This window comes from Ambystoma mexicanum, chromosome 8 (assembly GCF_040938575.1).
Source record: "Ambystoma mexicanum isolate Mex_15411 chromosome 8, UKY_AmexF1_1, whole genome shotgun sequence".
Classification (NCBI taxonomy): Eukaryota; Metazoa; Chordata; class Amphibia; order Caudata; family Ambystomatidae; genus Ambystoma; species Ambystoma mexicanum.
This window is the reverse complement of record NC_090929.1, coordinates 628,942,828-628,967,679: the sequence shown is the minus strand read 5'-3', so window position 1 is coordinate 628,967,679 and position 24,852 is coordinate 628,942,828. Positions and strand designations below refer to the sequence as shown.

The window sequence follows — 24,852 nt, the reverse complement described above, 5'->3', positions numbered from 1 at the left end:
GTAATCACAATGATATCAGTCAACATTCCCAATGACATCACTAATTACAGCATCTATGACCTCACTGATTGAATCACTGATTAAAGTACAACACTTACCAGCCTTCGGCAGTGGCAACGATGTTTGGCCATGCCCACTAATATAATTGAACGCAATAAAAAGCCACAAATAAACTGTGATGTCATCATTGTGGTTATATGTTATGCAAGAAAAGACACGAAGGTAAGGTGGCTGTTAGGCAGAGTTTGTATGCAGTACCCATTGGGACCACTACACACAACTAGGACTACAGGTGTAAGCAAAATCAACCTTTGGTATAAGTCTGTACCACACAGTTTTTGGAAGCGAGCTGAGCAGCCAGGCTTATCTCAAGAGGGGAATGTGAGCTTGTAAGGGTGTAACACAAAGATCTACAATGACAAGTATTGAGATAGACACTTGTACTAAAGGTTTCCTGGTAAAAAAAACACTTATTAATTTATTACACAATCATTTATAAAGCATTTACTAAATGAGGCAACCAATATCACCCAAAAATGTTATACTACAATACTGATTACTAAGCAGTTGAGCTCCCTTGAAGAAGGAGCCAAATAGCATTGAAGTAGGAGCAAAAAGTCATAAGTTAATAAAACTAATATTAGTTACTCTAAAACAGTTAAATAGTTTGAGTTCACCAGAGGAGTTGATTCAATGCAATAGGTAGGCCAAAGTCAATGGGCTAGTGTCTTGTACAAGTAAAAACGGCTCTGGTATTTAAAACGGAAAAGACTTTGCCACGGTTCTTAGAAGTAGTCCACGGAAGAAAGGTTTGTATGTCGGGTCACAGGCTGACTAGGCATGCAAGTTGCCAAAGTTCCACAAACCTTCGCGGTGAGAGGTTAGTTCTCTCGGTTGGGTTTTCACAGTACCTTATATTGAAGAAAAAGATGCAGCTGAAGACTTCTGTTCCTGGCAGTTCCTGCAGATCTCGCTATTCCTGAGCCTCAGTCGTGGGGACAAGAGGGAGGACATCGGGGGACTCCTGCACTTCACAGGGACTGCTAACAAAAGCTGGAATTCCGGTTGCTGTTCTACAAGCACACAAGCTGGTGTCCTTCCACCTGGTTAATCCTAACCAGCTCCGAGAATGGTGTCCAGGTGGCTTTATGAGTTGATTGGTCCTACCAACTCAAAGGAAGAAGTCGTCCTTGTAGGGCTTTTCTGTCGAGGTGTTAGGGAGAATTCTCTGTAAGGCTAATTTGCCAAACCTAGTGAGTCCCCCAGCAGCTTTGCTGGATTTTTGGGGATTATTTCTTTCTCTCCTGCTAAGAGTGAGATTCTTTTTCTCCCACTCTTAGACATGATTTGAGGTGCTCCTTTAACTTTCCATGTGTTTCATGGGCTATGGGGTCTTTTACTCCATAGGGTCTCATGTGTTTTTGATGTGGGTTACACAGCACCCTCCGTGCCGTAACCAGGGGTGTCATAGCGACCCCCCAACATAGACTCCATACCCCGGGACTGACTACTGTCTCCCAGGGCATGTAAAGTCACCATTGGCTTTACTAGTCCCAAATTATGAACAGAAACCAGTACGAACCATCATTGTGGACGTACTGGTCAGGGCAATTCGATTGCCCCGGGGTCTGTTGGTCGAGGGGGCACATCTCCGTCCCCCCTGATCGAGTTTTGGCTGGGGGCAGTGGATATTACTTTTTATATTCGACCGCAAATATATCTCTATGGGATGTTCCCATTGTTCGAGGCTACCAACTTTAATTATTTAATTCTTATAGCCTCGAACATACCGCCGGTTTATTTATTTAATATTAATTCACCGGTTGGTATTTTTTACCAGAACTCGATTCTAAAATGGCGTTTGTGTTTTCTTCTGAGACTCCAACCCAAGTCGAGCCCTTTGTTCCACTTTTTGGCGGGCTTCTCCACAGAAGCCTCCAAAAGTGGTGCCACTCTGTCTGGGTACCACAGGGGATGTAGGAGGGGGTTTAGGCACCCTGGACTGAGTTACCTTGGTAACTCAAGTCGCACTCTTGTGTGATTGGCCCAAGTGGTGAGCCGGCCGGCTCACCACTTAGCATGTTTGATTGACAGCTAGGCTGAGTGAATGGGGGTGTGCTGCATAAAAGCAGGGCTTTGGGGACTGGAACTTCAGAAGTCGCCACAGGACCTAAGAATCCAAGGAGGGAGAAGCTGAGCCGACCTGCAACGACACCACCGGTGGAGCCCTGCTGAACCGTCTCACCACTTTTCCCGACGACAGAGGAGATCTCCAGTCCGGAGAGTCTTCTTCCTTTGACTGGTGGGGATAACCAGTTTTGCCTATTTTTCACCTTCCTGGAGCATCTCGTGGCCGCCTTGCCCGTGCCAAGCACCCCGGCAACCGGAATACCACGGTTTACCACTACCGCAAAGAGAAGGGTAGTGCCTTTTAACCGGAAAACTCCACGGCTGGTTTCTTGCCTGGCAGTCCAATGACCTTCATCTTTCCCCCACGGCGAGACCTCTTCTTCCTCTGGACGAAACACCGACCTGCACCTGCTGCCAGGAACAACTGCCCCCGCTGGAGCTTCCTTCACACTTAAGGTACTGTGTCCCGCCTGGCTTCCCTTGCGACAGATCGCTCGGGGTGACAGTAAAGCCTCGACTTTCTAACCTGGGCTTGCCCGGACAACCTAGCTAACTTTTCCTGACTTTAATTTCATCCTTTTTGTGCGAACTATCTACAAGACTCTTTGGGCATAACCCCACTGTGTGAACCTGGACCCCTTCTGCTTGCTCTCTCCAAGAGTTGGCCTTGCAATTGACTTCCTTGCTCTCCAGTAGAACTCTGCCTATCCTGCCTTACTGTGGTTCTTTGTAAAAGTATTGAAACTTGTGTGCATCTTTAACTCTGCCTTTTTCCCTCCCTTTCTTTACAACTTATTAGAGTGTCATCTTATGTTAAGCGCTCACCTCTGTCTGAAAATAAGTGGTGTTTCTCACTAAGACTTGTCTAAGTGAATAGGGTTGTATATATCTGATAGTTACTGTGGGCTGAATTTACTTACCTCTTTTTTGCTAGTGTGGTTTACAAGTGTGTTTGTAAATAAATAATTATATACTTTTACACCAAAGCTCTGGTCAGTGTTTGTTTGTACTACTGTGTCTCTGTACCTGTTGTGTATACCCTGCATACTGCTTAACTCTTCTTGAGGGAAGTCTGACTGCTCAGCCACAGCTACCAAGTGAATCTGTGTGGTACAGATTGCTACCAAGTGGGTTTACTGCCAAACACCTGTAGTCTTAAATCTTTTGCAGTGGTCCCTAAGGGAACTGCACAGGTTTCTGCCTAACACGAGGTGAACTTGGCGGTTTGGACCTGCTGCAGGGCTCCACCGGGCAAACCAATGGTCCAGTAGTTGCTGCAGCCGTCCTCACCCAGCTCGTCTTCTGTTCTTTCGTTCCAGTGGTCGACTGCCTTTCAGTCCAAGAGACTCTCCTTTTAAACAGTTTTCTCCCATTCATTCCAGCCTAGATGCCACCCACGCAGCAGGGTGGCTGTCCTTGCCGGAACAGTCAGCCAGCCAATCGCACCAGAGTGCATTTCAGTCTCCTAGGAGACTAAGCACAGGGAGTTTCGGGCACCTCCCTCACTTCCTGCCCACGTCAGACACTCAGGCGCCAGAGGTGGTCTTCAGTCCTGAAGCCCGCCAAAGCCATAGAAACAAAAGGACCAAACCTAGTTTGGCACGCAGAGACAAACTCTAGAAGGACCTTTCCAAAAAAGAAATGGCGAAAAAAGAAGACGGGGTCCTGTTTAAACAAAGGGGGCTTAGGAGCCATGTTTTTTTCAAGGTGTTCGCAGTCAGGAAAAATCATGGTAGTTCGTTGCTAAACCACTGCCACCAGCCATTTCGATAGGAAAGGGTAGCATTTGACTGCTACATGGCTTTCTAGACATAGGGGATACTAGGTAACCCCTCCAGCACTCTATTGTAAGATAGTGTGTGCTGGGACTAGGAATTTAAAAAGACTCGTAAAGTCAATTTAACTTTACATTCTCTGGGAAACAGTAGTTTATCCGAGAGAAGGTATTTAAACCTTGGGGCAGTCTAAAAAAGCTTCTCTGTGTCACTGCTCTGAGGGTGCTGTGTAACACACATGAACAGATGATGCCTATGGAGTTGTCTAAAACTCCATAATCAAAAGAAACAAACACAGAAAACAAACAGAATTAAAAGTTCAAAGTCCCAAAGGTCAGCAAAAGAGCTGGGGGTCTCTAAGGTAGAGAGGAATTTGCACATTCATGAGAATTGTACCTAACAGTGGCTTTAGCTGAATTTCAGAGGGTTTGTTGCGTTCTCACCTGTGCATGCAGGTGCAGTGTAGCATGATCTGTCTGATGGTATGAAATTGGAGGAAGCATCTCCTTATGATGCCTTTAACCCATGGTTCTAGTGTAAGATTGCTGTCCAAGGATTCCAGTGGCTTCTCATGGCTGAAGTGGGCAGGAAACAGTTACGCCCGACACGGGATTAGAATGGGGGTTGGTAGTATTACACCTCAGACCCTACACATGTAAGACGTGCTGAAGTCTGGTGAGTTTGTTGGGTCATTAGCGAGTTTGTAAATGATTTGGGTGTAATCTGTGTAGTTGAAGCATGTGAGGCATGAGTTATCAATAAGATCCAGTAGACGAGTCATGTATACATTAACATGCAGAGTATGCCAATGATCCAGCCTCACACCTCTTCTCTTTAAGTTGTGAGGACATCACCTGAAAGGGGCCTGAGCGACTCAGTCTCTGTGTTTATCTTTAGGATGTTCCATACTGAGCAAGATGGCGATTCTAATCCAAGTACTGTTTATTTTGATAAATCCTAAATCATAGATGATAAAACAATTCAAGTGTAGAATAACAATAACTATCCTTAAAAACAAAGACTAATTACAGTAGGAAATTGATGAAACTCCTAGGTAGTTCAGAAAAAAGGCAATAAGATGGTCAGAATCCAGCAGGAGGCTGGCAGTATTGCATATTAAGATTTTACATTTCAACGTTACATGTTTGCCGCTATAAATGCTAAGTGGTATCCTTTTTTCCAGACACTCATTTTATATCCAAGAAATATGCTTTCTTTAAGTCAGTCATTTGATTTTTTGCAAAAATGAATTGCAATGTGAACCTTTTTTTTATACCACCTTGTATAAAAATTGGCTTCAACCAGCGAGACCTCTGTGCTTTATATAAGGGGCAGAAGAAAAGGAAATGTAAAATTGTCTCATCCATTGTTTGAGTGATGACATTCATTTGCTTGGTTAGCCCCCATTTTGAACTAAAAGACCTAGCTGCATAATCCCCAGATGTAGTTTCAACAAGACCATGTGGTTCTTAAGGTCCCATCTATCTGAGGATTGAAGTCATTATTATCTTTAAGGCGCAGGCATTCAGTGATGATGCTGCCATTAGTCATCGGGCAACAAATCTCCATATCAACCAAAAGATAGAAAGCTTTAAATGGGTTTTAGATTGGGGGCCCATACATTGCAGATGGGACCAACGTTTTGGGATGTAATCTAGTTAACAAGTTTCTCACATATTTAAACCATGGTAGGCTGCCAACTCCTGGGGTCATCCAAGAGATCGATTAAAGGCATCAAGTAGTCTTTAAGGTAGTCACTAGTCCAGATTTTCACCCTGTTATAGCAATGTTTTCAGTTTTAATTTGTAAGAGATACCTCTCAGGCCCAATTCCTGTTATGTTGGAATTGTTGGTGCAATGTATTTTGAGTAACCTCTTAACAATTTTGTTCTCCTTAGTTTGGATTTGACGAATATCGCTATGGCCCCATAGCTCGGCTTCATAGACCATAGCCACAACTGTCTGCATCTTGTACAACTTGAGCACTTAATACTATTCTGTGATTCAATTGCTTGTAGAACTTCAACATCTAATCCTCTTTGTCCTGAATCCGTGGTGACTCCTGGAGGTTTTTGTTTTCGACATATTCGCTGAGCTGTTGGTAGAACATTTCTCGAGTATTTTGGCAATGAAAGGTGTGTTGGAGATTGGACTGTGGTTTTTGCGTTCATTTGAGTCTGACGTGGGTTTGGGTCATGCGTTGGTCTTGTTTTTTTTGGGGAAAATAATTTTAATTGATTTTTCAACATACAAATGCATAACGTACAACATTAAATAACAATTCATTCTCTTCACAATTCATTCCCCCTTCATTACAAATTAACTCTTTGATATCATAAATTGATCCAAACTTCCTAAATACATTATTCAACGCTAATTGATTAGGAGGAAGGTTAACTCATAGACCGAAACATTAAGGAGGGGAAGCATGGCCGGAAGAAAGAATGGAATAAGCAAAAGAGAAAAAAAAGCAACAAAACAAACACTTGGTTCAGGTCGACAGGCTATCAATTCACAAAGTCAGCATCAAGTATCATGGATTCATAAAGTGCTTCATAAGTAGCGGTTGAAAGAACATTTGTTCTCTGTCTGAAACATTGTCCTGAAATGGGCTCCAAGTCTTTACATTTTGAAAGCTTCCCTTCAAGCATGGCTGTGAGTTTATCTAGGCCCTTTAATTCCCACACTTTTATCTTTACTATCGTTTTCCAAAACTGGGCTCTTGTGATACAGGTGGCAATAAGCAGTTGTGAGATCAGAGCCGCCTTATGTCCTGTCATTGGGGAAAGTCCCATCTTCCGGCGCATCCCCCAACAGCAACACTCTTGGGTCCATGGGTAGCAAAGAGCCTGTAACCTCTTTCATTTTTTACCTCCCCTCCAACCAAAAAGTTTGAATAACTGGACAGTGCCACCACATGTGAGCCAGATCCCCCGGTTCCCACATCCATGCCAACATGTATCTGGGTATCCTGAGTTCATCGTATGGAGTCTGCTTGGAGGTAAATACCACCTAAAAGAGACTTTAATGGCATTCTCTTTCACTATCGCACAACTCGAACTCTTCTGAGCCCTATGCCAGATCCGTTGCCAGGACTCTTCTGAAATTTCCAGTCCTAGTTCCCTCTCCCAAGCTTGCATCTAAGGGAGTTTCTTCTTTAATGGAGCTTGGTCCAGAAGCTGATAACATGAGACTATTCTATGTGATTGTTGCCCCTCGAGGATTTTAAGTTCTATACCAACCGGGACTCTCGTAGCAGCTTGACGGGTGCCCTTATTAGTTAGCCAGTGCCGAAGTTGAATATATCTAAAGCGTTCTATCTCTGAGACCCCAAACTTTTCTTTACACTCTTGGAAAGTCAGGGCTTCCTGATTTACGTACAAGTCCCTCAGTCTTAGGGGTTTGTCCTGACTCGGTTTTGATATGACTTGGTACATAATCCCGGGGTGAATGCCGGATACTGGGTGACGGAGGATAGCGGGCCTAACCATGACAAAATACCCCTCTGTGAACATGCCCTATCCCAACTCCAAAGCGTGGCTAGGGTGGTAAGAAGCAACTCACCCCAGTAACTCCGAGCCTCCCTGGGGAGAAATGGTAAGTAGGCCAGGGGAAATGAAGCTTTTGCCTGTTTGATCTCTCTTGCCATTTAGGAGGATCAAACGAGTTTCCCCAGGAAACTATCACCGCCACCTGAGCTTCCCTAAAATACTGCGACACTGAGGGGAGGCCCAGCCCACCCACATCTTCCCTCTTGTTAAAAGTTTGCAAGGAACCCTCGGTTTTCCCCCTTTCCAAATAAACCGACCTATCTCCTTTTGCAGATCTATGACCTTGAACTTGGGGATGGGGATTGGCAGGGAGTGGAAAGCATATAAGTTTCGGGAGAAGGGACATCTTGATTGCATTAACTCGGCCTAGCTGTGTTGGTCTTTTTAAAGAAGGCTTGGATGAAGCAGAAAAGCTCCTTGCTCGATGGAGGTGTTAGATGTTGCTATGGGTTGCTTAGTTGTTTTAGTAGATGTTGCGGGGGGAGGGCCTGGGTCTTCTGGAGAACCTGCAAGGTTATTGATATGACCATAGAGGGGAAGCCCTGGGTAGTGAATGTCTGAAAGGCTGTTCGTGTCTGCATTGTAGGGTCTGTCAGAGTCCTTAGTTTTGTAAGGTCAATGGTCCTTTTTTGTGCAGGTGGTATTAGATTTGTTGAATTATGTTGCTGAAGTATGTTTCAATGGAGTCAGTTATTGGTTGTGTTGGTGTCACGTTTCAGGCTGCATTGTTTTTGAATTATTGTATGATTTAGAAGAATTCTTGTTGCGCTGATTGTTTTTTAATGAGGGCTAACAAGGTAGAAATTAAAACGCAATTGCGACAGAGAAGATCGGAGTGTTAACAGAATTGAACTCAAGAGCTACCTTGTTTGTTAAAAAAATTATTTAATGTAGGCTAGAGCAACACTTTTGATGCCAAAGGTAGCTAGACAGGACAACATTTCATGGTGAATATTAAATGTCACTGTGAGATCTACAAGAACCAGTACGCCAGCTTTGCCCTCATCCACCTCATATGGTCTAGCAATGAGATCAGATTCTGTGCTGTTTATGGGATGGAAACCTGCCTGGACCTCATCCAGGTAGAGTGTTGTAATCTAGAAAAGATTGTAGTGTGTGTGACGCTCTTCTCTAGCAACTTTTCTGGATAAGTAAGATTTGCTGTTGGTCTATAATTGGATAAGACATTCTAATCTGCTGCTGTTTTTTTCTGCAAAGTGCTGACATCCGCAGTGGTAAACCCATCTGGGACTGACCCTATTTTTACAGTGTTAATGATGGTTCTACGATGCATTGCCTGGTTTTCATAGATCATTGCGCGGCAGATATCTGCTGGTCAACTGGCACATTTGCTGTTCTTCATCACTTTAACATATTGTTCTTCATCGAGAGGATCAAATGCAGAGAGCCGGAGGAAAAGGTTTTATAGTGCAGTCATTAATACTGGCCTATGTGGAACGCACCAAAGGAAAAAGTAGTAAAATGTTGTTCTGTGTAAGATGCACTTTAGAATGGAAGTAGTTGAAGATAATACAAAGTGCCTAAGATGCGACGATTTTAATTCTCATCGTCGGTGGGGTCAGATGTTTAAAGTTCTTTTCACGGTGCGGGTGAAAGTGTGACTCTTTTTTGATGAGGAAGTATTTATTGATGTGAGAGGGTGAATACTTTTTAAAGGTCCATGCATTTCAAGTTTGTATGCCGTTTTGAACGTGTGAATGTTATCTTTAATTTCGGGGGCTGGAGTTCAAGTGATGCCTGGAAAGAGGGAGGAGTGGAAGTGAGTGTGCGTTTGACCGATTTTGGAGAGTCCTGGACTAAGAGTTCACGGAGAAGAGGTGTAGTAGGTGGAGGGGAGAATTGGCTAGATTTAAAGAGAATAACTTTGTAGACATACTGGTTGTGCTTGGATAACTAGCCGGCATGGGGAGTGAGTTAAAGAGATGGGGGAAGGAATGGGGAGGTTGTGAAGCTTTTTAGGAAGTGCTTCGGTTACCTCCTTTAGTCAAAAGGTGGCATCAGGTTGCAACTCCATCAGTCCCCACCACTAGATCTGTGCTTCAGGAACTACTTCAGAATGATTGGGAAGCCTGCTCCTAACTTGAAAAGTCTTTAGATTAAGGCATACCCAAGTCTGCTGGGGGAGGTGGGTGCAACACAAGAACTAGCCCAGTAGTAGCCCCCAGTCCAACCTAAAACTGAGAATGCATAAATTGATTACCAAGAATGTGGACATATAGTTTTCTGTAGCTTGAACCTAGTTGCATGCATGTGCCCCCTCCAATCTCCACCAGCAGCTAAAACCGTGTTGATGGACAAAGTACCATTTACCAGCTTTGTGAACCGTGTCAACATGAAAGTGCAGCTTCCTTTTTTATTAGCACACTGATCTTCTGATTGACCAACGTGTAATTTCTCAGAAGGTGAGGGTTCTAACTTTGTATGCCTCAAGTTCATGCTGCATCAGTAGAACATTTTGTGTTTATAATCCAGGGTCTACTTGCCTGGTTATGCCTAAACTTTATTAAGGTCCCCCAATTTCCAATTGCTTGTGCACTTATTCATGCAATTGAATGACTAAATGTATATTATATGTAAAGAAAACAATCCATTATTGATGAACTGGATAATTCAGTTTGTCGGGAACACTATAAGGACACCTTTCAACTCATTTTAAAAACAGAAACTGGTGTTAAAATTCAAGGTTTTGGGGGTGGGGGGGTGCTGTTGCGCTTGTACAAGATGGCCGCCTCAGTGGGAGCTCTGAGCCTGGAGGTGACATCCGTTTGAATATCTGCGTTGGGTTTGACTTTTGTCCAGGTTTCATCACATTACTTAGTTTTATCCAGAGTATTATATTTTGCATAGCTTTCAGTGATCTATTAATTTTAGTTCAAAATCTTATGCCTAAAGTGCACTTTTCTCTTAACATTGGGAGAGTAGGAGAAATAAACCGAAGGTGAGAAAACACTTGAATTGATACTTTCCAGTAAGATATGCTTTCTGTGTTGGGGAATAGTTTCCCAGTCGCTTTAGCTGGTCTTGTTTGCAATTGAGGTAGAAACGTAGATCTATTGATATAACCTACATTTGTTTAATTTATTTTTTATTGCAAATTGTAAGAGAATTCTATCTTGTTACCCATTTATAATTGTATCTGTTACACAAAAGTTGTGACGTTGCCCTCATCCCTTGTTAATGGTCACATCTATTTCAGCATGCAGTAGGACTCTTAATGTGTTTTATGTTGCAGTGTAAATCTAGTTGGAATGATCGCCTAATTGATGTTTCATGAATCCGGTTAACCTTGGCTCAAGTCAGAGTGCTTCAGTCAGTTTGAATTGCCTCATCTACGAGGAGATGTCCATATCTTGTTCTCAGTAGTCTGTATGAACTCTTAAGTCAAATGATTCAACATGTGCAGCAATGGTGGGATCTTCATTTCGTACCATGGTATGTAAAGAACTGACTTCCATTATTCCGTTAATCGGGTCTTTATATAATTGATTGGACATGATTTCCACGTTTAAATTGACAGTTAAATCTTATCCGCAGATAAGGATTATCGTTTACAATTTTTATTTAATTGGAGTTGATAATCCACATGTAACGAAGGTGTTTAGTATTGTTAGAGAAAATTAACACTATGGTTGTGAAGCAGATTCACATGGACTCCAGTATGTGTCTTCTCCTTTTTTTATTAATGCTAGTTACAGGAATGAAATGCTCCTGCAGACACAGCCTTAGGCAACCAGCATCTTCATGAACTGACATTCCCTGCAACCCCCAGATGCAAGATTCTGGTTGACATCACTTTGTGGTTCAGGCACCTATGGTTCAAGGACCCCCACACGCTGCATTGTGATAATGTTAAGACATTGAAGTAGTCCCCTACACATATGGTTATCTTTCTTGTTACTTTAGGTGATGGAAGCAGTGTGTGTCATTACTATTCGTTTACAGAATTGATGCTTTAAATCCAACAGTGGCACCAATAATACTTTCTTTACTACACTGATATGTTTTTTTTATTGCTTCTTAAGGTGATTCTTAATATAGTATTTGGACAAAGAGGTTAGTGAGCTTTGTAGTCCAATTGCCATTTGTCAAGTAATTTTATATAATAGCACTTGTAGTGGTCTGGTCACCAACTCGGGGTTGGGATGACCTTGGCAATCCAAAGGTCTCTGGAAGATCGTAACTACGATATGATAGGTTATTTATAACGTGCTTAATACACAGATGTTTCTAAGCGCGGACCCGGGGATCGAACCTGTGTTGCTCCGTGTCCTCTTGCTTCCAAAGCGAGCACGTTGCCCCTGAGCTATCCTCCCAAGACTATATTAGCCTGATAAGATTGCAGAATATATACATCCTTGCATTAGCCCATTTGTTTATCTTTTCTTCCTATAACATGAACATTAAAGCCTAGTTGAAGTTTTGCCCACACGTCAAACGGTAAAACCGAGTAACTCTAATAAGTCATGTGGCATGACACACCAATAAATTCCGACATAAAGGTCTCCTATCCAGGAGACCAAATTCACTTTGTCCATGCAAGTGCAATGCAGATGTGATTTATCATGTTTAGTATGTTTTTCAGCTTATTGCTTAAGGGACAAGCAGATCTATATGGTTGACGGATTCTTTGAGAAACCTGTTTAGTAGAGTGGTATGTTTTTTTCACTCCTCTACTGATCTACAGGAAATCCTACAAGCTGAATCTAGTAACTTAATCATGGAGCAGCATTCTGGCAATTTGGATGAGCAGGAATACTTTGCCACCAGATGTTGGGAGTTAATTTCTCAAAGATGCATGATTTGTAGTTTTTATCAGTTTGAGCTTAGGGTTTATGTTCATTGTAGAACATGTTGCCCATTGTTTTACTTTTAAAAGGTATTCTTTCACCAATTCCTCTAGTGTTCATTTAGCTGCTTCCACTGATGCACACATCCAAAATGTTCTAGGAAGTTTTGTCTGCAAGGCTATGAATAGATTCTGGCACAGGTTTTATTAGTGCATCCATTTTTTACTACTGATCTAAATTGTTTGACTTGGCTTGTCTTTTTTTTTCCTCCTATATTTCTTGATCTTGTGATCCATTTGCTATGAGTATTTTATTTGGTTATTCCCCTTTTTCTTCTGCCTCATAGCAGGAATTTCTTTTTTTAATTTAACAGGATATTTAGTAATTTCTGCTTAGAGGGATCCTCAATGGTTTTCTGTTTCTCAAATAACATGCCCGAGTATAATGAATTCATTTTGACATTTGTCACATAGCTGAAAATGGGCTTTGAGGCAATTGTCCAAGATTAGAGATGTTATTTGAGTCCGTTGTGATCTTCTATTGTTGCCTAATGGGTAATGTCCACATTATTCATGCTTCAGTTCGTACAAACCAATTATGACACAGAATTTCACAAAGTGGCCGATTAGGCCAGAGGAATATGCAGAAGGACTTTGCAAGTCCTTTGCCCAGCAAAAATACTTTGCACAAGATAATATTAAAGCATCGACACTGGTGCAAGAGTAAAATAACACTCTTCATAGTGATGCACAATTTGTTTTGAGTAGGTCACATCCTCATGGAATGCATGTGCACACAGTGCAGTGTAACAAAGAAGCGCCTCTGCTTCTACCCCATGTCATCTATGAGTGAGTGTATAAAATACAGGGTTGCTCCAATCCTTCCTGCCTCATTACTTGGTCTTTTATATACTACTTTTGTTTTGTGGGTGTATCTCTCTATAGCCTGGGATTTAGATGAAGGAATGTGATGGCTAACTTCCTACAACAGCACAATTTTGTGGCAGGTGAGCAAATGATAGTTTATTATTTTTTAATAGTGTTATAATTTACATTTTTCACACCACAATCTTCATATGAATAGGACAAAATAACAATACATTTGACAAAACTAAACATTTATAATTCATACTTAGGATAAAAGTCTCCACAAATCTAGATTACATGACACTTAATATACAAAGCATTTTATTTCTTTTTTGGAGCAGAACAATTGATAACACATTATTATATCATTTTAAGAACCGCCGTAACAGAATTTGCCGCAGCAATGATTATAGAGGCCTGAAAACCATCCAAAATCCGATGGTAAAAACCTAAAGCCTTCAAGAGGCATTATAATTTACAAAATGTGCAAAAATATTTCTCTCATCAAGAGAAGTACATTCTAAAAACCTGTGTTCCAGACTTTCATTTGATGCTAAATATGACAGTCTGCAGGTGCTCAGATGGTAAACCGTCATTCTACACCCAATGATCTCATATGTTGGGTGGAGGTTCAATCTTATTGTATTATAGTGAGATCTAATAAACTTGGAAAGACATTTGAGTACATTTGGTGGAAGTGTATTGCACTTCTTTTCCTCCAAATAAATGTTCCTAAATGTTTTGTAGGCTGCAATTTGATTGCAAGTCAAAAACCAATCCAAAACCCACAATGCTTTCCTTACCCTCAATGGATCTTTTATTAAGCAATGTAAGGGTGCAGAAGAAGGACTCTGGCACAAAGGTCGCAAATTTGGGCCTAAAGGCCTTAGTAAAATAAAGGAAGAGAACACCTATCTTTACCTATTCCCAAGAGGGGTTTACTTTGCCTCAGCAAAAGATCTAAGATGACCGTCAGGATGTCTTTTAAAGTAAAACGGTCAACTGTCCTGTGTCAAGAAAGCCCTACTTCTGTCCCTTACACTATAAACTAACACAGAATGCAGCAGTGTGCTAATCCCAGAAGAATGCCTCCTTTCTCCTGGATTATTGTCAAATTTCCATCCAATGTCTCATTGGTGGGCTAGGTGAATGCCTCCCTTCTCCTGGCGTTCAGTCTCAAAACAACCTGACGGAATGACTCCCTTCCCCAGGTAACAAAGTTCAAAATAAAAGTTCCAAATAATAGGCCTGGTGGGATGGTTCCCTTCTCCAGATCACAAAGTTTAACAATTACTTCATAACCCAGGAGAATGTCTCTCTTGCGCTAGTGTTTGGTGTCAGTCTCTAGTTATCCCGGGGGAATGACTCCCTTTCCTAGGCCTGTTGGTTCTTCCTCTCTTTCCACGTTACCAGGAAAATAACTCCCCTCTCTTGGAAGTTATGACAGTCTCCTACAACCAAGGGGAATAACTCCCTTCCCCTAGTCTTCTCATTGGGTTTCACACCTACAACACCCAACTCCGAGTGCTGTGTGGGTCCGCAGCCCTGGTTTCTCTCTTTGGTTTGTCCCACTTGGTTCACTTCCCTGCCAAGTACTTCCACAAGGAAGATGACTCGTATTAGACTTTTGGGTTGCATCCTCGACCCTGGTTTCTCTCCCCCTCTCCTAGGCTGCCTCGTTTGCCAAGTACTGACATGAGGAGGATAATCCTGCTCATAATCTCATTACAGGGTTTGTGTCTCCCACAGCTTTTGGCCGCTCCTGTTACCTTGTCTGCACTCGCGATGCGTGGACGGTTCTTCCTGGGGTCCTTCTCCTGTTTGGAGTGTTCGGTGGGTTTCTCGTCATCTCGGTTCCTTTGCCTTGCGTATCTCCTGCCCGGCACTTGGAGTGACGGAATGATTGCTGCTTCCTGCATTCGCATCACTGTCTGCCAGCCTCCCGGTACCATTTGGACACAGTTGGGTGAAGGATTCCTGTTGTCCTCTTGACTCCAGGAGCGGACTGCTCTTGGCTCTTTCCTGGCCTCTGTGTCTCCTTTGTGCTCACCGGGCTACACTCGCTCATCCTGCGTCTTTCCGAAAGGCAGTTCTTCTTTGCTCTTTATCGTGTAAGTCTATGCCGTTGCAGTTCCTTCTTGGCATTGTTCTTCATTGCTCCTGTGTCCAGCATCATCTTAGTACTCGAGGTAGCTATGTTCCTGATGTTGCTCTTCGTCTCAGTACTTTTCAGGACATTGTGGTAGTCTACCTTACTATCACACATAGGCCTTTTCTCTACAAAGAGATTAGCAGAGGAAGAAGCGGTTACAGTGTGTGAGTGAGGTGTTCCTAAAGGGGCTACACCTTAGATGGTTGTCATTACCGGGGGGTGCTGGTGAAGGGGTCCCTCCCTGTGAGATCCTCCTTCATTGTACCACCTCTAGGGGGGGAATATCTGGTAGCAGCCTCACCTCCCTGGCCTCATGGAAAGGGGTTCCCCCCACTGGGGAGAAGTGACGACATCCAATGGTTCGTCCCAGCAGTCTGGTCATGTTAACGTCGCCCAATATGGAGTCACAGGACATAACTCAGTCTAAGAAAATATGAGCATCCCCTTACAATATTGAATTTTTCAATAATGGAAACAGTGAGCTAACGGGGCAGTCCCACATGTTATGGTAAAGTAGGAGATTTTGCCATTTGATCCGAGAGACCAGGGACAAAAGTCCCACTTTGGCACAAGACTAATAAAAGCACCTACAAATCAACCTCCATACGAGACTGGGCTCGTACTTCAGCATTGAGCCTATATCCAGCAAAGTATCAGCGCATGGTTTGAGTTCAGTTCCCCCTCCCAAACCACTTTCTTTTTCCAATTAAGACTCCAGGGCAACATCTTTACTGGAACTACTCACCTGCAGCAGGACGCCCGAACAAACACTGTGTTAAAGCGCAGTGATCTACAGTTTCCATAGCCCTCAACTCCTCCTATCCAAATTTATTGTGGAATCTAATCATTTGGCTAGACAAGACCATTGCTCTGAACCTCAAATGTATTTACATCTGATATATTGGGTTTACAGCATACACAAAACCCCAAATAGACAAATTCCTTGATTTGCAGCCTAAACTTGCCCATTTCCCAAACGAAGGAGGACTGTTTCCTAGATGCACTTATTTTAAGGCTGTCTTTTACTTGCTGATGACCAAATAATTAATACCACAATACTCTTCAAGTGTATTTGAGGTTTTATCAAGAATAATAAAATCCTCTTCATATGCCAAAGTATTTAGCAGTAAAGAGACAGTTCAAGGTGAAAACCAATTAGTCTTTAGCAAACAAGAAAGAATGTAAGAATGTCGGAGATGTACAAATTGAACAGCACAGGTGCTAGTACACACACCTGGCGCAAACCGTCAAATGTGGGGATTTCTCTAGTTATTCATCCAGTTTTGTCCAATCACACCCTGAGAGTGGTATTTGAGAGCAGCTAATTAGAATATTTAACAAGGATTTGGAAATTCCACCGAGTTTTTCCGAAAGGGTTGCTCTGTTAACTTTGTCAAAGGTACTCAACAAGTCTACAAATGCCATATAAAGCGTTCAAGAGTTGGTGGTGATTCTCCCTCTTGCAGTGGCATTTGAGGCAGCAAGGTATTAAATCAAAGCATTTGTTTCCCAGGGTACGTGGTACCCATGCTTTTGGCTAATGCAGTGGTTATGGGCTAGGTTTGCAGCCTGCTTTTGCCATTTTTTCAGCACCTAAACCCAACTCCCAGATCTTGTCTTGCACCCCATCAACATGTAGGTTGAGTTTTGAGACCAGTAGTCGGAGTGCCAATGAGAAGCATGCTCAGTGCAATTTAGGTGTTATGGAAAGATCCATACACAAAACATGTCACATGTTGAATACCTGAAAATTGCATGTCTAGTATTAGTTATGCTTTTTTACTGGACAAAGTAATATAATGGCAAACTGTCCACTTCAAAGTGCCGGGTGGTGTATTGGGGTGCAAGGCCGTCCCTCCCCCCATGATTGGGGTGAAAAGGTAAGCTTAGATTCAAATTCTAAACGTACATCTTTAATCCAGTATAAAACTGTTGCAGCCATTGTGCGACTCTGCTAGTAAGGAACTGACACGGTCTGTGCCAGGGTGCGTCCTGTGCAACGTCCTTTTCACTTTCAACAAAGTGCCTGAGGCCCCATGCAAATGAGAGAGTCCTTTCGGTGCCTGAGGTCTGGCACTGCAGAGTGAGAGGGATATATTGCACGCAAGAATGTGAGTGTTCATGTAATGTAAATGTTGGTAGTATCTATGTTTGTGCATGTACTTGTGAGTGAAGTGTGTGCGTAGGCAGTGGGGTGGAGTACCGATGATTGCAGTTAGTTGGGGTGTGAGAGGAGAGGAATATGAGGCAATGGTAGTGGAATTTTGGAGCTAGCAGTCTTCTTGTAGTACTATAGATAAGGCAAAAACCAACATTACTCAAGTGTGCTTAGGTTGGGCTGTTGGCCAAATATTGGTACATCCAGCATGTCTTTGCACTTTGTTCCTTTTTTCCTTAACGCACCATATTGCAGAATTCCTCGAGGACCAGTTCAGCAAGGCCTCGACGATCGAATCTTTACTCCACCGACAGTGTCCGCCGTCTACAGCACTGTGAGTATTCCTTTGCATTACACTGCTGGAATTCATAATTTAACTGGTGCCATGCCAATGTGATCTCAAAATGTGTTGATATTAGCATAACATGAAATGTTGTAGGCAGGGTTGGATGTACATCTGTCAGATATTACAAAAAAAGTTGACATCTAGAATCGACTGGTTTCTAGCAGATGATCGGGAAATCAGTATGCTAATTAGCATATAGGTCCGGAACTATTTACCGTTAAGCTCCTCTGAGGGCCTGATTAGTTACCTGACCTTCTTGCGCCACCTACCCCATAAGGCTATGCTTATCAGAGCAAGGATGGAAGTCTTGCCCCTAGCAGCACTGCCTTGTAGATGGAATGGGGAGGTAGTCATATGTGCTTATGCAGAGCAACAGAGGATTTGGTTAATTTTACATTGTTTTGCCCCATCTACGCGGATCTTAGGAAGACCTGGTTGATAAGTATACTCGGGACAGTGGTCTCAGATATTATAGACCCCTTTTACATTTTTAATATTGTGCTCTGAGGTGAAAGTTGCATTTGCCTTGGGTCCCTACCTTAACCGGGCTTGGTTGTGCAGATTAAAGGTAATTAAAGCTGTGGAGAATTGACCACCTATTCTGACGCTTGATTCATGAATCTCTGTATGCCGTTGTTATACTGTTTTTTAATACACCTGTAGCTGTTTTATCTACGGTTGAGTTGCTTTTAGTGGACATGTTTTGAGGACCTGATGTGTGTTTCTTTTATGTCAATCCGTATATATTGTTTCTTTTTGCTTCAATTCTGTACTTTTAACTTGTTTTATTATATGGACTGTGATTTCTTTGATGTTTTATTAATGTAATAATCCGAAATAAACTTGATGAAATGTATTTAGATGTTCATGTAGCTTTCAATGTAGATCGTTCGACTCTACAAAAATGAATGTTTGTCTTGTAGCCTTATGCTTTTGCTTTGCAGATTGATTGTAAATTGTAGCTTTCAGAGTGATCTGTGACCTTGCACCTTAACATAATGTTTTAACTACCTAAGTAATAGCTACTTTAATTGCTACATACATTTACTTCACTTGTACATTTACAATTTATAATGAGCATTGGAAAGTGTTTAATGCATGTTAAGTGAACATTAAATTTGGCAGCTTGTCGCCATTACCTTGAAGGTCAGCCATGTTAGTCTAGGGACAAGAGTCAGCACTTCGATCTTTACAAGCCAGCTGTGAACAAATGTATATCCTATGTATCTGTAGAAAAGTATGCACAGAATGTAGTGTGCTCTTAGCACAAAAGAATGTCCATAAACTCGCTCATCCATCTGAATCCTCAGCTAGGTCCTCTGACACACTGGTAGTTGGTGCCAAAGAGCCATGAGGAAAACAAAAACCAACAAATGGAGGAAAGACTGAGAGTAAAGTGAGTAAACATCCCAAAAGCTGCCAGCAGAAGGCTAAAACAAAGTAAGCAAAACATATTAGCGTACAGGCAGATGGACAACCAGCTATCGTTCCAGTAGGTTGAGAAGTAGGACCTTAAGCGTTAATTGTCATGATCTCTGCTTCCAAAAGGTCAGGACTTGCCCAACTCCCTTGGAAGCAGACCCATAACCCAGGTTCCGAGTGCCAACCAGTCCCAATTGGGACCTTTTGGACCCTGTCCTGGCGCCAGTGGCACCAGGCTCATAAATATGCCCAGTCCCAGCGCTGGAAGCGCCGGGCTCATAATGCTTGGGTGGACTTACCTGCAGCAGACCATGCTGCTTACTTACCTGCCAGTTGAGCCTCTAATCCTCTTCTGTTTGGGACTACTTTTCCTGTTGGGTGGGGCAGGAGCCACTCCCTAGGTTCAGAACACTGGAACTCTTCTGGAAAGCAGGAACTCTTTTCTTACCTAGGCGAGGCTGTGGAAGGAGACACCTAAGCACTACAGGAGGCTATTTAAACCACACCCGATGGATGAATCTTGCTTTGCGTTATTCTGCATCCTCTGCAGCAGAACGCTCATCGTGTCTTCTGCATCTGATCCTGGGCCTAAGGGAAAAAGGCTTACCATCCTGAATCCAGTCTTCAGCAACACCTATAAAGACAAGAAAGAACAGGTTAGCATTACGGTCTTCAGTGACAGCGCTTCTCTTACCTGGTCCATCGGCTGTCACCAACGCCTCGTGCTGCATTCCGGCATCTGAAAGACAAAAGCTTACCAACTCTTCGCACGCTCCGGAGGCCTTCGGCGCTGCATCCCGCATCTGAAAGACAAAAGAAGGTGCGTTTAAAGACATTGGGTAACTTTATTACTCACGTGCCATTACTCCTTCCCACGCCGAACCCAGTGGGTATTCCGGCACCCTTCAGCAGCTCCGAACTTGTACCTGCAAGATAAAAGGACAGTTAGTGCGCATCGTGAAGCAGGCAACAAGCGCTTACTTACGTGCTTCCAGGCGCTTCTATTCCTCACACGGGTTCCATCCTCAACTCACTTCAGCCCGTCATCCGCCATCGCCGGAACCCTGCAAAACAAGAGACATCATTACAAAAGACTTTTAAAGACATTTGAAATACTCGGAACTTACCGTTCGTGCAGTAAACGACGGACAGCAGTCCTCTGAGGTCAAGAGGCCTGCACCCTTATCTAGTGAAGAAACTGGTTACGGCACCCTGCCCCGAGGCAGATGGAGAGCTCGGCGTTCACTTACCTAAGGTGAGAGCGTTAACCTTTGGGGTTCTACAGGAGAAGAGAAGGGGAAGAAGAGAGAGACACCCAATAACCCCAGTTCATTAATCCCATATTTTCTATCTGCAGACATCTTACTCTTCGAGTCAGACATACAGTGCACAGAGGTCCAGCCCAAAGAGCCAACCGTGTTACACATCACCTTTGAAGATACGGTATTCGCCCAGTCAAGACCGGCGCCTCTGCGGGAATCAGGTGAGCGTTACATTAATAAGTCACTCTGCAGGTAATTGTTTTTCGAATGTTGTTCTGGCACATAATTTAAAACAAATTCAACTCTACTGGATATAGATATATATATACAAAATCTCCAATATAGTAGCAGCCATAACAATCCGTGCCATCGTTGCCATCAAAATCCATGACGGCAAAACCTGCCTTTGCCCCCAACTATCAAACCATGCTGACCACAGTGCCCTTATGGTTTGGGAGGAATCTCGGCATAATTGAAAAACAACTAACCAATGGTCCCAAAGAACAGAGAAAATTGAGGCAAATGAGATGGGGAATGAGTGAGGGGAGAGAATCACAGACCGAACAACCCAGAAGAATATCAAGAAGATGCTCAGTACTATGACGAAGAGGATGAGGGGGATAATAATGATGATGATGAGGCAGAGGTTTATGCTATGGATTCCCCAGTTCCACAGGATTCACTGTTACCTGATTCCCCAGTGGATAATCAACCCATGTTTAATGACATTTTGGTCAAAGCAGCTGAGCACTTCGGCATTCAGACTCAAGAGAGTCAGCAGGACAAAGATTTTGTCGAGAACATCCTGGGGGACAAGAAAGCTGCTACCCAGTTTATACCCATTTTGAAGTCAGTTCAAAGAAGGATACAACCTTCACTTGAAATGCCCAATCACCCGCTTACCCCCAGCACACTCCCCCCTCCCGATACCCTGGGATTCACATGGGCTCAATCTGTCTTTACTTATCTAGGCATAGTAGTGTCACGGCATGCTGATCGGGTCTTTGAAGAGAATTACCAAAAATACCTTGCAAACCTCACGGTAAAGATACAGGGCTGGAACAAACACCCGATCTCATTGGCGGGCAGGATAGGACTACTGAAGATGGTAGTACTGCCCCAACTTTTATATAGATTTGCCAATGTTACACAGTGGCCGGGATCCGGCTTCTTCCAGGCACTGACCCGTACCCTCAACACTTTCCTCTGGCACTCGGGCGCGGTCCGCCTTAAGCTCAAGACCCTTGCTGCCCCGATGGAGGTAGGTGGCTTCGGAGCACCTGACTTCAAGTACTGGCTAGCGCCACAACTCCAATACACTGCATATTGGTTCAACATATCGGACCCCCCTCCCCATGTTAGGCTGGAAAGGCTAACGGTCAGTGACCGCGACATCCGATCCCTGGTGATCACACCTATGCCAGTGGTATCAGACTCACTAGATCCGGCGACATGCACATCACTGGCTTTATCCAAAATGTGGCAAATATTGGGTATTACCCACCCCTTTCATGGCAACCTACCAATCTGGAACTTTCTCCCAGAGGTCCCACAAGTCCCTCTCTCGGTTGTTCGCAGATGGGCGGAGGCGGGATACGAACTGCTTCGCAACATATTTGAACAGGGGAGTTTCATAGAATGGCCTGACCTTCCGCTATCCCTGAGGCGGAGACCATCCGTTTGGCTTCAATATTCATCCCTCTGTACAATCCTCAAACATAAATACCCGAACTTTCCGGCACTGCCACCCGATGAGCCTGCAATCACTGAACTATACACACCCTCCCCCATGAGGGGCAAAATCTCCAGGCTGTACTCCTTGGTGCAGGCCGGATCGCCTCCCGCATTCTCTAAACTAAAACACTCCTGGGGGGTTGACCTTGGCCTGGAAATGACCGACGATCAATGGACCCATATGTGCTCACGCATCCACGGGGTCTCTTTCAACTCCCGATTCAAACTGATTCAATTTAAGCTACTCCACAGGTACCATTATACCCCAACCAGGCTGCATCGTATCTCGAACAATGTCTTCCCTATTTGCCCTAGATGTGGCTACAATGATGCTGGCTATAGCCACATGATCTGGTCCTGTCCCCGCCTCACTCAATTCTGGAGCGCAGTATGCTCTACCATCTCGGCCATCCTTGAACACCCCATCGCCCCATGAAGTGACTTCCCAGAGCTCCACCGTGATTCCAGGAAGCTGGCTGGCCTCTGTATGCTACTAGCTGTGCGTGCAATCCTACTTTGCTGGCTCCGGCCTACCGCTCCTACGCACGCTCAGTGGCTCAGGGCAGTTACATGGGCTTCTGATACCGAGGAATCCTGGGCGGTACAACAGCCAGCCCACTCTAGGCCTAGAGATATTTGGTTGAAGTTTCGCTCATTTATGTCTCCCTCTGACACCGATTCAAACCCTGCATCCCCACCCCTCTCCTCTTGCTCCTCCCCATCTGGTTCTTGAATTGTCCTCCACCTAGCCCTGTATCCACCCCCTATGTATCCCCCATGTGCACGAGATAATTCTTGTTCCGACTTATTGCATCTGTAATGCCTGCATTGTTTTGTTTGTATATGCCCCATACTGTCAGATATCCTTAAGCACGGCTCCTTGTTGACCCGTCGTGAAGAAAATATTTCTTCCTATCAATGTGTCTCTCAGGGGTACAAAAGGACAGACTGAGAGACTAATTGATCGGAAGATGATGATGTAGAGTCGTTGGTATCGGGAGAGTTGTGCGAACCTCAAGCTTCACGACAGATGAGACATCCAGTTACCTTCCAACAACTGCAGAAGATTACAACTGATTAACAACCAAATATACCCTCTCTTGGTTAAGGATACCAATTATCAACAGACTAACCTGCATGAGACGGGTTTGACCCAGAAGTGTTTCATACAAGAATATCCTCTAGACTGTTGGATTCTGGAGACCATAAGAAAGAGAAAATGCAATAAGTACCAGATAGCAAGATACAGAGAATGGTAAGGAAGGTAAGGTATCTTACCCTGGTTCTCTAGAGGTTGTCGCTTCCGATGAATCCCCTTCCAGTCTTCCGCTGCAACCGTGTGAAGTCTCTCCGCCACCGGTCCAGACGGCACAAAGAAGCCCAAGGTGCAGAGGCAGTCTTTAGTCCAGCATCCAGCCTATTCCCGCCGGCACGAGGACGCCTAAGGGGTGCTCAGGAAGTCTCTAGTCCAGCACCAAGCCTATTCCCGCCGGCACGAGGACGCCTAAGACTACCCAGGGAGGAAGGACAGGATAACAGAGGAAAGGGAAGAGGAAGGAATAATAGGAAAAAAAAAGGCAAGAGGTCTCCCAACCTCCCAGATCCAAACTCTACTTAACCAAAATCACTAGGCAAGAATATCCAAAAAACAATCCGAGGCCAATATTCCAAGACAAAGTAAGGGCAATCCGAGAGCGTATCCAAAGACGTAATCCAAGGTCAAAAAAAAAACACCGAAATCTAAGCCACTGTCAAGAAGCGATCAGAAGCAGCGAGTAAATGGCGCCGAATAGTTAAGTACCCAAACTACCGGCAACAAGACGGTCACATGACCCAGTACGTGCACTATCAGGTGGGAGACAACGCACCCACTGACGTAACCTCCAAGGCATCTTCCACACAAAGCGTCGGAAACGCAGTTTCCGACGAACACGTCTGCACCGACCAACGCGTGGAGAACCCAACTCCGCCCCCTGTCCGTCATTCGATAACGAGAAGCGCTTCTGTCTACGAGAGGACAGAGTAACTGGGGGGGTACCACAAGACCTGAAGCGTTTTCTGACACATACATTACTCACCTGTACCTGTTACCAAGGTGAATAAATAAAAGTTAAAAAAAAACAAAAAAAAAAAAAAATGCCCAATCAAACAAGGGCAGTTAACCCAAGAATAGAAAAGTTATTCCGCCTGGCCCCATCTGATCCCTTGTAGATAAGAGGACAGCTTAAGCCAGACTCACTGGTGGTCACAACTACCCAAAAGAGAGCTGATACACCCTTGGCCTCCTCCGAAGTTCCACCAGATAAAGAGAGCAAAAAACTCTACGCCACGGGTAGGAAAGCGGCTACTTACGCAGCTTACCAAGCAAGAATCAGCAACAATTCCACACTGTTGGCAAGCTATGACTGTACTAAATGGGACGAGGTTACTGCCCTGGCTGACTCTGCTCCTGAACCCATGAAATCCAAACTTGCCCTTGTCGCAGCTGAAGGCAGGGCCACTGCCAACAGTCTGCTTAAGAACAAACTGGACGCTGCGGATAATGCCGGACTTGTTATTGCAGAAAGCACTATCCTTAAGCGCCATGCCTGGATTCAACAATCCGGTTTAAAAATAGACTCCGGCAACCTTGCTCAATATGCCAATAG

At 43.9% G+C, this 24,852-nt stretch overlaps 1 protein-coding gene across 12 annotated transcripts in view; it reads left to right on the top strand.

Moving 5' to 3' along the window:
- The window catches only part of EIF4G3 (eukaryotic translation initiation factor 4 gamma 3), a 4,880,525-nt gene that overhangs the window by 716,839 nt on the left and 4,138,834 nt on the right, over positions 1-24,852 (top strand). For all 12 annotated transcript variants that reach the window (XM_069610350.1, XM_069610349.1, XM_069610345.1 and 9 more), the window contains exon 2: positions 17,696-17,774. In XM_069610350.1, the coding sequence (XP_069466451.1) occupies positions 17,696-17,774 (79 nt within the window). The remainder of the gene's footprint in view (positions 1-17,695; positions 17,775-24,852) is intronic.